At 23.4% G+C, this 14,967-nt stretch overlaps 6 protein-coding genes across 6 annotated transcripts in view; 5 read left to right on the forward strand and 1 right to left on the reverse strand.

Annotated features, from left to right (window-relative positions):
• Positions 1-125: 125 nt before the first annotated feature.
• On the forward strand, positions 126-1,539 carry DDB_G0284433 (hypothetical protein; the record flags this gene model as incomplete). The annotated part of the gene is made up of 3 exons (XM_633535.1): positions 126-128; positions 496-1,251; positions 1,327-1,539. The coding sequence occupies 3 exons, from the start codon at positions 126-128 to the stop codon at positions 1,537-1,539; spliced, it is 972 nt and encodes a 323-aa protein (XP_638627.1).
• Positions 1,540-2,139: 600 nt separating this feature from the next.
• On the forward strand, positions 2,140-6,050 carry DDB_G0284459 (hypothetical protein; the record flags this gene model as incomplete). Its single annotated transcript, XM_633536.1, has 3 exons — positions 2,140-2,885; positions 2,997-3,057; positions 3,183-6,050. The coding sequence occupies 3 exons, from the start codon at positions 2,140-2,142 to the stop codon at positions 6,048-6,050; spliced, it is 3,675 nt and encodes a 1,224-aa protein (XP_638628.1).
• Positions 6,051-6,372: 322 nt separating this feature from the next.
• On the forward strand, positions 6,373-8,278 carry pigB (dolichyl-phosphate-mannose alpha-1,6-mannosyltransferase; the record flags this gene model as incomplete). The annotated part of the gene is made up of 4 exons (XM_633537.1): positions 6,373-6,648; positions 6,742-7,142; positions 7,218-7,919; positions 8,014-8,278. The coding sequence occupies 4 exons, from the start codon at positions 6,373-6,375 to the stop codon at positions 8,276-8,278; spliced, it is 1,644 nt and encodes a 547-aa protein (XP_638629.1).
• A 451-nt stretch (positions 8,279-8,729) lies between these two features.
• On the forward strand, positions 8,730-9,716 carry DDB_G0284437 (hypothetical protein; the record flags this gene model as incomplete). The annotated part of the gene is made up of 1 exon (XM_633538.1): positions 8,730-9,716. The coding sequence occupies one exon, from the start codon at positions 8,730-8,732 to the stop codon at positions 9,714-9,716; it is 987 nt and encodes a 328-aa protein (XP_638630.1).
• A 402-nt stretch (positions 9,717-10,118) lies between these two features.
• On the forward strand, positions 10,119-13,041 carry DDB_G0284439 (hypothetical protein; the record flags this gene model as incomplete). The annotated part of the gene is made up of 7 exons (XM_633539.1): positions 10,119-10,455; positions 10,628-10,986; positions 11,239-11,544; positions 11,622-11,785; positions 11,926-12,609; positions 12,768-12,887; positions 12,954-13,041. The coding sequence occupies 7 exons, from the start codon at positions 10,119-10,121 to the stop codon at positions 13,039-13,041; spliced, it is 2,058 nt and encodes a 685-aa protein (XP_638631.1).
• A 98-nt stretch (positions 13,042-13,139) lies between these two features.
• DDB_G0284441 (hypothetical protein) overlaps positions 13,140-14,967 on the reverse strand; it is a gene marked incomplete at both ends in the record, with an annotated part of 2,505 nt that continues 677 nt past the window's right edge. The window contains one exon of the mRNA XM_633540.1: positions 13,140-14,967. This exon is cut by the window's right edge and continues 677 nt beyond it. Within this exon, the coding sequence (XP_638632.1) occupies positions 13,140-14,967 (1,828 nt within the window).

Genomic DNA, 14,967 nt, shown 5'->3' on the forward strand with positions numbered 1-14,967 from the left:
TATTTTATTAATTAAAATTACCTTTTTTAATATTAAATTAGATATGGGCAGGTGTAATTAATTTAATTTTTTTTTTTTTTTTTTTTTTTTTTTTTTTTTTAAAAAAAAAAATAAATAAAAATTTAATGGTTAATTAAAATGTTTTCTTAAAAAAAAAAAAAAAGTCTTTTAAACTATTTATTATAATTTTTATTATCATTTTTTTAAATTATTTGTTATTATTTTTTTTTTATTTTTATTTTTTTAAATTTGTTTTTTAATATAAAAAAAATATAAAAATGCAATTCAATTTTTTTTAATATTTCTAACCAGGCCATTAGTGAGAAAAAAAAAAAAAAAAAAAAAAAAAAAAAAAATTTTTTATCAAAAAAAAAAAAAAAAAATTAAAAAAAAAAATTAAAAAATATAAAAATTATTTTTAAATTTCCCATTTGAATAAAATTTAAATTTCTTACAATTGGAAAAGCACACACACACACCCACACTTACATATAGAGAGTAACAATGAGCAAAGAGATTTTTATTGGCATTGATGGTGGTGGTACAAAAACATCAACGGTTGCAGTTGATTCAAATGGTCAAGAATTAGCAAGACATACATCACCATGTAGTAACTATCATAGTGTTGGTGAAGATTTAGCAAAAGCAGCAATTAACGAAGGTATAAAATATGTAATTAGAAAAGTTAAGGAGACAATCACAGATGATGATAATAAAGAAGTTACAGTTGGATCAATTTGTTTAGGTATGAGTGGTGTAGATAGAGAGAAAGATAAACTATTAGTTAAATCATGGGTAACTGAATTATTGGGAGAATCAATCAACTACAGCATTCACAACGATGCAATCGTAGCTTTATCAAGTGGAACTCAAGGTAAACTATTTGGAGTTGTCATTATCTGTGGCACAGGTTGCATTTCATTAGGATTCAATAGGGAGGGTGTCTCAGGCAGATCAGGTGGTTGGGGACCATTATTAGGCGACTATGGCAGTGGCTACCAAATTGGTTACGATATCCTCAGACATGTTTTAAAAGCAAAAGATCAAGTTGGTCCAAAAACTTCACTAACTCAAGTTTTATTAGAAAAATTACAACTCACCAAAGAAGAAGATTTAATCTCATGGGCTTATGATCCAAAAACTCAAAGTTGGCAAAAGTTTGCTCAATTATCACCTTTAGCTTTTGAGCAAGCCCAATTAGGTGATGAAATTTCAAATTTAATTTTAGTTGATGCTGCAAATGCACTTTATGTTTGTATTAATTAATTAATAATTAATAATTAATAGAAAACTTTATTTTATATTAATTTTTAATTATTTAATTAGGATTTAATTAATAGTGTTATTAAAAAGTTGGGATTGGATAAAGAAGAGAAATTCCCATTGGTTTATACTGGAGGAAATATTGAGAGAAAAGGTATTCTTTCTGATCTTTTATCCAAGAAAATTATGGAAAATTATCCAAATGCTGAAATTTTAAATACTACTTGTGATCCTTCAATGGGTGCTGCTTTATTGGCATTAAACTCTAAGAAATAAACTTATTTTTATCTTTTTTTTTCCAATGGAAAATATAATATAAAATAAAATAAAAATAAAAATAGAAAAAAAATAAAAAAAAAAATAAAAAAAAAATAAAATTTCATATTCAAAATTTTTTTATTTTTTCTTTTTTTTTTATTTTTTTTTTTTTTAATTTTTTTCTTTTTTTTTTTTTTTTTTTTTTTTTTTTTGAAATTAATTTTTTAACACACATCACACACACTCCATTAATAAAAACACATACATACATATATATCCAACCTCTCCTATGGTATCAAAGTTTTAATTAATTATTCCCCTTTTTTTTTTTCATTTTTTTTTTCCTTCTATTTGATTAATAATAATAATTAAAAAAAAAAAAAAAAAATAATAAAAAAAATAATAATAATAATAATTAAAAAAAAAAAAGTAATAAAAACCAAAACAAACAAAACAAAACAAAACAAAATAAAATAAAATAAAATAAAATAAAAAAAAAAAAAAAAAAAAAAACAAAACAAAACATATCACAAATAATTTTGCTTTTTTTTTTTTTTTTTTAAAAATTTTGTTTTAAATTTTTTTTTTTTTTTTATTCATCAAAATTATTGATCTCCAATGAACCAAGATTTTGAGCACCAATTATCTTTTCACAGTAATAATAATAGTAATAGTAATCATCATCACAGTTATAACAACAGTATAAATAGTGGTAGCAGTAGTAGCGGCAGTAATAACAGTAGTAATAACAATAGTTTCAACGACGAGATAGAGGGTGGTGAGATACAAGAAGAACCATATATCAGTAGTAGTAGTATAAGAACATCAGAACTTGACCAAAAGATTCTATTTCTTTCAAAGGATAGAAATTTAAGTAAAAGAACAGGATCAGAGGATCCTCAGTATGGATCTTTTTTCAATACTTTATCAGAGCCTTTAATATTATCACAACAATCACATCAACAACATAAAAAACAAAACCGAGATCAACATTCATCATCGTCATCATCATCATCTTCTTCATCTTCTTCTTCAAGTCGTTCAAAGAGATCAAATCAACCACCACCTTTAGTTGGAATTGCAGCTATTAATCAACAACAACAACATTTACAAAAACAAAAACAACAATTACAACAACAACAAATTCAAATTCAATTACAAAAACAACAATTACAACAACAAATAGTTCAGCATCAAACTGAATTACAAAATAAATCAACACCTTCAAAAACCTCTTCAGCATCTTCTCCACCTCAAAATACTTTATCAGCACCAGCACCACCAGCACCAGCACCAACATCAGCACCAACATCAGCACCAACATCATCATCAGTATCATCATTAACACAACCACAAAAACCAAAGTAAGTTATTATAATCAAATCAAACTTTTTTATTTTTTTATTTTTTTTTATTTTTATTATTTTTTGAAAAAAAAAAAAAAATTTATTAATAATTTTAACAATTAATTTTAGATCTGTACAATATTCTCAACCAGCTCCTTTAGAAATAAGAGAAGAAAAGGTTGACCCTAATGTATGTATCATTTTTAATGTTAAAAAAAAAATAAAACAAATATATAATAAAAAAAAGTGTTAACCAAAAAAAAAAAAAAAAAAAAAAAAAAAAAAAAAAAAAAAAAAAAAAATTATTACTATTAGATAAAAGAAGAGTTTGAAAACACAGAAAGCAAAATATCATCGATTATTCAGTCTATGATTTGCCCAATAAGTCCATTACGCTCTCCATTTAACGAATCGATAGTTTATACCAATATTTCATCATCATCATCAGATTTTGATTATAATAATAGTAATAGTAATAATAGCAATAATAATAACAATAATAATAATAGTATCACTGAAAACAATACAGACAAAATGATAAACAATCAACCCTCATCAACTAATAGTAAAAAATTAAAAACAAATGAAATAGATTCAAAAGATACATCAAACAATAACTTAAATGGAGCAGATTTTAAAAAAACTACAACCACCACCACCACAACTACTACATCATCAACATCAGAGCCAATTAAATCACCAAATAGTAGTAGCAGTACCAACTCATCAGCAAGTACTACCCCAACTGTAAAGAAGGAAAAACTAATTTTAAAAATACCAAAGTTAGTTGTAAAATCAGATAGCGGCACCAATAAAGAAAGCAATAGTAGTAATTCTTCTTCAACCACTTCAACACCAAAATCAAAAGACTTGGAAGAAAAAAAGGAAAAAGAAAAATCTGAAAAGGAAAAGGGAGAAAAACTAGAGAAATCAGAGAAATCAGACAAATCAGAGAAAACAGAGAAAACAGAGAAAGCAGAGAAAACAGAGAAATCAGAGAAATCAGAGAAATCAGAGAAAACAGATCAACTTGAAAAAGCAGAGAAATTAGAAAAAGAAGAAAAAACAGAAAAAAAAAAAACAGAAAAAGTTGAAAAAGCAGGAAAAGTAGAAAAGAAAGAAAAGCCTAAAGATAAACAAACTAAACAAGAAAAAGAAAAAGAAAAGGAAAAAGAGAAAGAAACGGAAAAAGAAAAAGAAAAAAAAGATAAAGTTTCAAGCAAAAAAGATGAACTTCAACCAATAGAAGAAGATAAAAAAAAGATTGGTGGTAAAAGAAAATCAATAAATTCATCAAAACCAGAATTCAAATCAGATTCAATCGATATGGATATTGACGAACCAAATCCAAAATCCTCTTCAAATTATAACGATTCTGATGATGACTCCGAAAACGAAATTGATAAATCCGATAAAAGATCACAAAAGAAATCAAAAGTTGAATCACCACCAAAATCTTCAAAATTATCAAATGGAAAAGATAAAAAATCAACCACCACCACCACAACATCGACATCTTCATCATCATCATTACCATCATTGTCATCATCTTCATCATCATTACCATTGCCATCATCATCATCATCATCATCATCATCATCATCATCATCATCATCATCATCATCATCATCATCATCATCATCATCATCATCAACAACATCGACTAAGATTAAAAAAGAAGAACCACCACCTCCCCCTCCTCAACAACCTCCACCTCCACCACCTCAACAACCACCTCCACCGCCACCTCCAATTAATCCTTTCTCTGTTTCAGAGCACGATAAGAAAATAATAGAAAAAGAAACTGGTAAAGATTTAGGTTCAAGTAGAGATAGAGATAATAGTAGTAGAACTACCAACGGCAGAGATTCCGACAGAGATAGAGATAGTCGTGAAGGAAGTAGAGATCGTGATAGAGATAGAGATCGTGACAGAGATCGTGATAGAGATAGAGACCGTGATAGAGGTAGAGATCGTGGTAATGGTGATAGAGGGGAAGGAGACAGAGATCGTGACAGAAGTGGCCGTAGTGATAGAGATCGTGATAGAGATCGTGACAGAGATAGAGATCGTGATAGAGATAGAGATCGTGGTAATGATAGAGATAGGGATAGAGATAGAGACCGTGATAGAGACCGTGGTAGGGATCGTGGTAGTGATAGAGATAGAGATAGAAAAGATAGCAATAGCAATAATAATAGTAATAACAATAACAATAATAACAATAACAATAACAATAATAATAATAATAATAATAATAATAAAAAAGACAACAACAATAATAATAACAATAACAATAATAATAATAATAAAAGAGATGGTAATAAAGATGGATCATCTAGTGAATTAACACCAAAGAAAACTAAACAAGAGGAGAAATTAATTAGATCACAAATTGATCAAATTAAAGAGGATGCAAAGGATTTGAAAAAACTGGCAAAAGAATTACAAAGTAAGAATCAAAATGAATGTTTGGAGATGTATTTACAAGTTGGACTAAAGTACCTTTTAACCACACATTATATGATTGAAGTGAATGACCCATTACCAAACATCATTTCATTTTTATCCGAAATTTCATTGTTTTTTTCAAATACTTCTCGTTTGGCACTTCATTTCAAAGATGATCCAAAAGCTTCATTATGTTTTAAATGTGAATCATTTTGTTGTATTAAAATGTTTTGTCTTAAAAAAGATAATTTAAAACACACTAGAAAAGAGGTTTCCAGTGTGTACTCATCATTTTTACCAAATAGTTCTTCATCATCAAAATCATCATCATCATCGTCATCATCATCAAATCAACCAGCAAATCCAGCAACAGCCCCATTAACACCAAATCCTGGTAATCCAAGTGAGTCACCAAGTCAAGCATCATCATCATCAAATCCAACATCAACAACCCCATCAGCAACAACAACAACAACAACAACAGCAACAACAACCCCATCAACTACTGCAACTACAACTACAACAAGTAATAATAATCAACCAAATACATCTCATGTAAATACTAAAATAGCACAATACTTTAAAGATACAGAAGATATTTTTAGAGGAATGGATGCTTGGGAAAAATCAATACTACACAGTAATATACCTGGTTTTCATTTTAACTTTTTCTATCAACCATACCTTGAATTTATTGATCAAGTAAAAAAAGAATCTGATAAACAGTCTTAATTTATTTATTTATTTTTAGATTTTTTTTTTTTTTTTTTGGAAAGAAACTAATTTAAAAAAAAAAAAAAAAAAAAAAAAAGAAATATATAATAAGATAAGGAATCAATTATATAAATATTTAATAATTATAAAAAAAACTATCGTACATTAATAACAAAATATCTTCTAAATAAAATAATCAAAATGAAATACAACAACACTTTAAATTTTTTTTTTTTTTTTTTTTCACCAAAAAATTTATTTTTGTTTTGATTTTTTTTTATTTTTATTTTTATTTTTTTTTTCATTTCACTCCTTTTTTTTTTTTTTTCTATTTTTAAAAATGATTATCAAATTATTTAATTATATTACAAGTAATCAAAAAATATTATTTTTATCATTGGTTTTATATAGGTGTATTAATTCATTATTGATTAATACTTTTTTTGATCCAGATGAATATTGGCAAAGTTTAGAGGTAGCCCATAAACTAGTATTTGGGTATGGTTACTTGACTTGGGAATGGTCAGAAGGTTTAAGAAGTTTCATTCACCCATTAATATTTGTTTATCTCTTTAAATTTTTAAAATTTTTAAATTTAGATTCAACATTTTTCATTGTAATTATAATTATTTAATTTTTAATTTCATTATTTATTATTTATTTATTTATTTATTTATTTATTTTTTTATTATTTATTTTTTTTATTTAGATAATTGGACCAAAATTATTATCAGGATTTTTAGCAGCAATTGGTGATTTGTATTTATATAAATTAACATTATCAATATTTAAAAGTAAGGAAAGTGCGAAATGGGCATTAATATGTCAATTGATTTCATGGTATATGTTTGTTTGTATAGTTAGAACTTATTCAAATTCAATTGAAACAATTCTATTTATAATCTCTTTATATTATTTCCCAATTAATAATGATGAAAATACAATTAATAGTAAACCAAAGATTTCAATTGCACTCACAACATTTGCATTCTTAATTAGACCAACCACTGCCATTATGTGGCTTTATATATTACCATTACATATTTTTATAAATTTAAAATCAATTAAAAAAATTTTCAATTTTTTAATTTTTGATTGTTTATTTATTGGGTAAGTAGTAGTAGTAGTAAATTCCCAAATAATAATAATTATTTATTTATATTAATTAATTTATTTAATATTTAGTTTATTATGTTTATTTATTGGTTGTTTTATTGATTATATTTATTATGAAAGATTTGTGTTTTTGCCATATAATTTCCTTTATTTTAATGTTTTAAAGAATATATCAAGTTTTTATGGAACACATCCATTCCATTGGTATTGGAGTCAAGGTTTACCAGCAATTGGTTTTACAATTTTACCATTATTTTTATTATCAATAAGATCATTATGGATTAAAAAATCTGATAGATTTAAATTACATTTAGCATGGTGTGCTCTATTTACTGTTGGTTTTTATAGTTTATTAGCACATAAAGAGTTTAGATTTATTTTACCAATTTTACCAATTATTATGATGTATTCTGGTTATTATATTTCAACTTTTACACAACTAAAAACGACAACAACAACAAAAGAATCAAAGGAATCAAAGGAATCATATGATCCAAAATCAAAACCAAATATTAGTACAACTTTAATATCACCACCAAAATTAATAATTTTATTATTGTTATTAAATATACCAATGAGTGTTTTCTTTTCAAATTTTCATCAAAGATCACCAATTGATATAATGCATTACATAAATAGTGATATCGTACCAAAGATTAAAGATAATGGTACTATATCTGTTGATTTATTAATGTCTTGTCATGCAACTCCATTCCAAAGTTATATTCATAATGAAAATTTAATTTTAACACTTTTAGAATGTCCACCACCGTATGTAATATTTTATTTTATTAATTTTATTCAATATTATATTTGTTTATTAATTTATTATTTTTTTAATAATAATAATATTTGTTGTTTATAGATTAAATGAAAATTCGCCAATAGATGAGAAATCGTTATTTTATAAAGATCCATTAAATTTTATGAATACTCAATATAAACATATTGAAAGTAATAATAGTAATAAGAATAGTAAAAATTTAAAAGCACTTCCAAATTATTTCATTGTTGAAGACGAGTTATTGGATAGATTAGAACCATGGTTATTAAAAAATTCCTATAGAAAAGAATATCATTTAAAAAAACCTTTAGATATTACATCTTCTACAGTTTTTATAAGAGTTTAGTGAAAAAAAAAAAAAAAAAAAAAAAAAAAAAAAAAAAAAAAAAAATTAAAAACAAACAAATTAAAGTTTAGTATTCAAAATTATCTATATCAGCCTTATTTCTATGGTAAAAAAAAAAAAAAAAAAATTAAAAATAAATAAGGTTCTCTTAGGGATACTCGTTCTCATTAGTTGGATGGGTTATTTTTTTATTTCCCAAATTTAATTTTTTTTTTTTTTTTCTTTTTTAATTATAACAACATCTATTTTTTAAAAAAGAAGATAAAAATTCGAAAAGGTATGGACAAATTATTTATTATCAGTTTTTTTTTAAATATATATATAAATTAAACACAGCCAAATTTCTTGGAATTGGGTTTTTTTTATTTTTTTATTTTTTAAATTTTTCTTTTTTTTTTTTTTTCACCAAGTTTTTTTATTTTTAATTTTTTTTTTATTTTTTGGTTCATAAATGGGAAAAAGAAAAAAAAATAACCAAAATGATAACAATACTAAAATTGAAAATTTTATAACAAAGATTAATAATAGTAATGAATGTACAAATACTGATAATAATGATAAAAATAAAAATAATAGTAATATTAATAATAATAATAATAATAAAAACGATAATGAAATTAAAGAAGGAAAAGAATCAATTGGAAATTGGTGGAAAGAAAGATGTAATGAACAAGTTTTATCATTTAAAAAAGAATATTCAGGAACAGAAATGGGAAGTAAAATATTTGAAGGTATAAAAGTTTATTTCGATGGTCTTAGTGGTGAGGTTTCAACTCTTCATCTAAAGAAATTAATATTTTTAAATGGTGGCACAACATCACATTGGTTCTCACCTACAGAAGTAACTCACATCGTTGGTACTCATATGTCTTTAAATAAATTTGAAACTGTAAAAAGAATGGGTGTTAACACATCTCGTATTAGAAATGGTAAAATTATACATTATGTATCATCTGATTGGATTTTAGATTCTTGTAGATTATTAAAACTTCAAAATGAATCAAAATATAAACTATTTAATGAATCTGCGAGCTTACATGGTTCAAAAGATATTAGATCATTTTTTAATGATAAAGAAGAAGAACAAGAACAAAAAGAAGAACAAGAACAAGAAGAAGAAAATGAAATAGAAAATAAAGAAATTAAAAATAAAAAAAATAATGATTATAATGATATTATTGAAACTGATGAATATTCTTTGTTTTCCAAAATTAAGAAAAGTAAGGCTATGGATGATGAAGAATTGGAAAAAATATTAATAAACCCAAATCATTCATGTACAGATTATTTATCAAATTTTGGAAATTCAACATTAGAAACTTTTACTACTTCTACTATTTCAAATTTTGAAAAGGACAGAAAAAAGTATATTGATAAAAATGAAAATGCTTCAATAAAAGATTTTGTCATAGAAAGAGCTCAATCAAAGAAACTTTGAAATTAAATTTATTTCCATTTTTTTTTTATTTATTTTTTTTTTTCGTTGTGTATAAGTAATACAAAAAATAAAAAAAAAAGAAGTTATAGATTATTATTATTATTATTATTATTATTATTATTATTATTATTATTATTATTATTATTATTATTATTATTATTATTATTATTATTATTATTATTATTATTATTATTATTATTATTATTATTATTATTATTATTATTATTATTAATCGAAAAATAAATAAAAAAATCATTTGGTTTTAAAAAAAAAAGGCAAGTATTGTTTGAATTTTTTTAATTTTTAATTTTTTTTTTTTTTTTTTTATTTTTTTTATTTTTTTTTTTATTTTTTTTTTTTTTTTTTTATTTAAACAAATAATCAACGAATTTGGATTTTGAAATGTCATCATTTATTAGATATGGTATTAAAAGAATTCAAAAAAGAAATGATTTTGGTATTTTAAGTGGTGGAAATTTATTCAGGTTTTATACTTCAAATCACAAACAATATTTTATTTCCCTTAATAGTCCTTCAAGTTTACACCGTGCTAATTGTGTCTCAGGGAGTAATAGTCTTGTAGTGACAAGAGCTTATTTGGTATCAGAAGTGGGATCAGATACAGTACCTCCAAAAGAGATTTTAGAAACTCTTGCCTCACCTTTTGAAAAACAATTGAAATTAATCGAATCACAAAACTCTGATATCATGAACGAATATTATAATTTATTAAGAAATGGTAAATAAACATTAATAATTAATTAATTAATTAATTAATTAATTGATAATAATAATTATAATAATAATAATAATAATAATAATAATAATAATAATAATAATAATAATAATAATAATAATAATAATAATATCATTATCATTTAATATTAATATATATAAAAAAAAAAAAAAAGAAAAACCGAAACATATGGGATCATTTATTTTTTTAGGATTTAGTTGTGGAGAAGTTTTAGAAACTTCAAAGGCGGTTGATAAAATAATGGGAGTGGAACTTTTTTCAAATCTTGGAATTTTAAAAAAAATTTATTATATTCATTGTCGAAGAAATAAAGATTCTGTAAGTTCATTTGAAATTAAAAATTCTGATGGTTCAAGAAACTTTAAAAAAATATATAACATTGATACAATTAAATCAGTCTTAAAAGCATTTAATGAAAATGCAAATGAAGGTGAATATAGTTCAAGGGATATAATTTTTGAATCACCAAATACTGATAATTATACTCTTGTTCTTACTCCACATTTTTTGAATGTAAGTGGTTTTAATTATTAGTAGGTTTTTTGTACACAAGCACACCAGATTAATTTAACCTTAATTAATTTATTATTATTATTATCAATTATTATTATTATTATTATTATTATTATTATTATTATTATTATTATTATTATTATTATTATTATTATTATTATTATTATTATTATTATTATTATTATTATTATTATTATTATTATTATTATTATTACTACTATTATTATTATTTATTTATTATTTATTTATTAGCAATTAGAAAAAAGAATTACAAATGAAGTAATTAGAAAACAAATTTTAAATGCCATTTTTTTAAGATGTCCTAATCCAGTTTTTGTACCAGTTGTTAGTGGTCTCAAACCATTCTTGGAAAATGAAAATGAAATTTTATTATGTAAACATTATGATAGATATTCAACTTCTACCATTGGTGTAATCACTGATACAGATCAAAAATTAATCACTAGAGAAATGTTGACTCCAGATGGTTGGATTAAAATTATGAAAGGTGATGATATTGATCAAAAAATAATTGAAATAAAAAATAGAATGTATAAAGTATGTAGTATGTTGACAAAAAAAAAAACAAAAAAAAAAAATACAAACTTCAAAATCACTAACAAATCTATAAATAGTTTTTTTTTAGAAATAATTCATCTTATTTTCAAGATTTAATTACAACTAGATTTAAAACTGTAAAAACTTTATTAGAGAGTGGTAATGGATTAACAAAAAGTACATTTTCTTTAAATCTTTTATTATTTTTTATGTCTGAATGGAACATTCATTCAATGTCATTGTAAATATTCCTTTTTAATAATAATAATAATAATAATAATAATAATAATAATAATAATAATAATAATAATAATAATAATTTATTATTTATTTAACTCGAAATAATTATTAACGATAATATATATATATATATATATTTAGAAAACAATTTATAGGTAAAAGGATAGAGAAAAAATTAACATCAATATTAGTTAGTAAAATGGGAGATTTAAATATGGATAGAATTGATTTCAGTGAGTTTAATGAAGAAAGAGAGATGGGTATTGTTGAAATTTTTGATAGTTTTGAAAAAGCAAATGGTAATGAACAAACAGATTTAGATGAATTTACATTTGTAAATGTAAAGAAACAATGGTTATTCTTTTCAAAATCGTTAAGAGGAGAAGAATTACCAAATCATTATATCAATGTCTATTCTAAACAATTTATTGATTCAATTTCAAAGATTCCAGAGGTTAGTGGTATTTCAGAAAGTAAATATCCAAGTATCTTTGAAATTTCATGGAATAGAAATTATAAGAGAGCTCTTTCTTCATTAATGGATGATGATTACATTTTCAATATACAATCACAAATCGTTGATGATGTAGCCACTGCTATCGATAACTTTACAAAGGAAAAAGCCTATGATGTGCCTGTGTTAGGATACGTTCTTAGAGATGAAGCCTTTAATTTTAAAAATACCATGGATGATAATGTTTTTTGCCAATTGGTTTCAAAAGAGTTCTCTCCATCAGTCACTTATGAAGAATTCCGTGAAAGTGTCAATCAAGTATATTCATTAAATAATATTCAAGAACTTCAACTTTTAGGTTTTTCATGTATGTATCTTTACTTATTTTTTTAATATTATGCTATTTTTTAAAACTATACTTTTTTTTTTTTGTTTAAAATAAGAAAATAAGAATTAATCCAATTTTTTTTTAAAAAAAAAAAAACAAAACAACTTTAATTGTAGCATTATGGAATTATATTTATTTAAGAGCACTTTCAAAAAAATTGTCAAGAGAAATTGTCAATGCTTCAATGGGAAGTATTATTAAACATGTGATTTTAAGAGCAATTGAATCTATAAGTTACAATAAATCTTCTTTTCAAAATAAGTATGTATAATAAATATTTTATTTATATGTTTTTCAAATACTAATTTTAATTTTATTTTTTATTAGTTCTTTGGATGAAATACCTAAACTATTAAAAAGTGGTGAAATATTAAAGAAATCATTTGGTTTTAAATCATTAAGTAATAAAAAATAATAATAATTTATCAAATAAATATTTTTTTTATTACTTTATTCTTTTTTTTTTTTTTTTTTTCTTTTTTTTTTTCTTTTTCTTTTTTCTCTTTTTATTAATTATTGAAATATTTTGGTTTTCTTTTGATTTTGTTGATTGTTTTGCTGTTGTTGTTGTTGTTGTTGTTGGTGGTGATGATAATTATTATATGAGTATTGATTCATTGAATTATTGGAATTAAAATTTGAAGAGTTATTGTAAACAGGAGGGAGGTTGATTGGTTGAAATGGTTGTTGTTGGTTGTGATGTTGCTGTTGTTGTTGTTGAAATTGTTGTTGTTGTTTATAATGTTGTTGCATTTGTTGATGTTGTAAAGTTTGACTAATTAAAATATTATCAAGAATATCAAATGAAGTTGATAGGGCATCAGTGTTTTCATTTAAATCTTTTTTCATATCATGAAATTTCTTTGATAATAGTTTTTCATAGTTGTTTGATTGAATGGTAATTACTCTATCGAATTCTCTACCTTGGGTGGCTAAAGCAACACTGTAATTCATGATTTTATCATTCATTATTTTCTTTATTTCTTCTATTTTTTTAATAATTTCCTTCCTTCCAGTCTCAGCATCATCGTTCGCCATCGGAGATACAACTGTTGGATTGGATGAGTCACTACTTGTTGTTAAGTTAAGATCAGATGATTTCTTTGAGAATGTTATTTTCAATTTCATTTGGTCATTCTTATCATCATCATTTTTTATTATTGATGTTGAAATTGTTGTAGGTTGATCATTATCTTCATCTTCATCAATGAGTTTTTTATTATCTTTTTTGACAATTACTTGATTGCTATTATTATTATTATTATTACTATTATTTATATTATTATTATTATTATTATTTTTAATATTATTATTATTACTTTTTCTACCAATATTGGTAGTATCAATACTATCATTACTTTCATCAATTGTTAATTCTTTATCATTTTGTGGAGAATTTCTTTCAAGTTGTTTTGGAGATTGTCTTAATTCTTGTTTTATTAAAGGTGAAGCAACTTTGATTTCAGATTTTGTTATTTCATCTTGATGATGATGATTATTATTGTGGGTATCATTTTGATGAATTAGTAAATTTGATTCTAACAAAGAAGAAGGTGAAGATGTTGAAGTTGAAGAAGAAGCTGAAGAAATTGGAAGTTTTTCAATTAATTTTTTCAATTGAGTTTCCAATTCATTAAATTGTATTAATAGTTCTTGTTTCATTTTTTTCATTTGATTCTCTTCTTGTTTTGATCTATCGACAATATCGAAATTTACTCTTTCTTCAGTTTCTTTTAATTCGGTATTAATAACCTGATAGAGTTGTTGAATCTCTTTTTCCTTTTTAAAATCTTGAATAATAATTTCATTACCAATGTTTTTAAAATCTCTTCTTATATACTCTAATTCAGTTTCTTCAGCGATTTTATCTTCAATTACATCGAGTAATGCAAATCTTAATGAACTTTGTAGTTGATCCAAATCAGTGCTTCCTCTTGGTGAACTTGGTGGTGGTGATGAATTTGGTTGAGTAAAACCAATTAAATGATCATTTGATGAATATGGTTGTCTATATTGTGATGAATCTGAATCATTATTTAAATTATTAATATTCATTGTATCTCTTGTCGTTTTTGATTTTGAACTATTTTCATTATTATAGTTATTATTATTATTATTATTATTATTATTATTATTATTGATGTTGCTGTTGTTATTGTATTCATATTCGGATGAATCTTCATTTTTATAAACATTTAATTTTCTAAAATCATTAAATGATGATGATGATGATGATGACGTTGTGGTGGTTGTAGTTGTGGTAGTTGTATTATTATTATTATTATTTGAATTATTATTTGAATTATTAATTAAATTATTATTTGAATTATATTCTGGTACA

Source organism: Dictyostelium discoideum (assembly GCF_000004695.1).
Source record: "Dictyostelium discoideum AX4 chromosome 4 chromosome, whole genome shotgun sequence".
NCBI classification, from domain to species: domain Eukaryota; phylum Evosea; class Eumycetozoa; order Dictyosteliales; family Dictyosteliaceae; genus Dictyostelium; species Dictyostelium discoideum.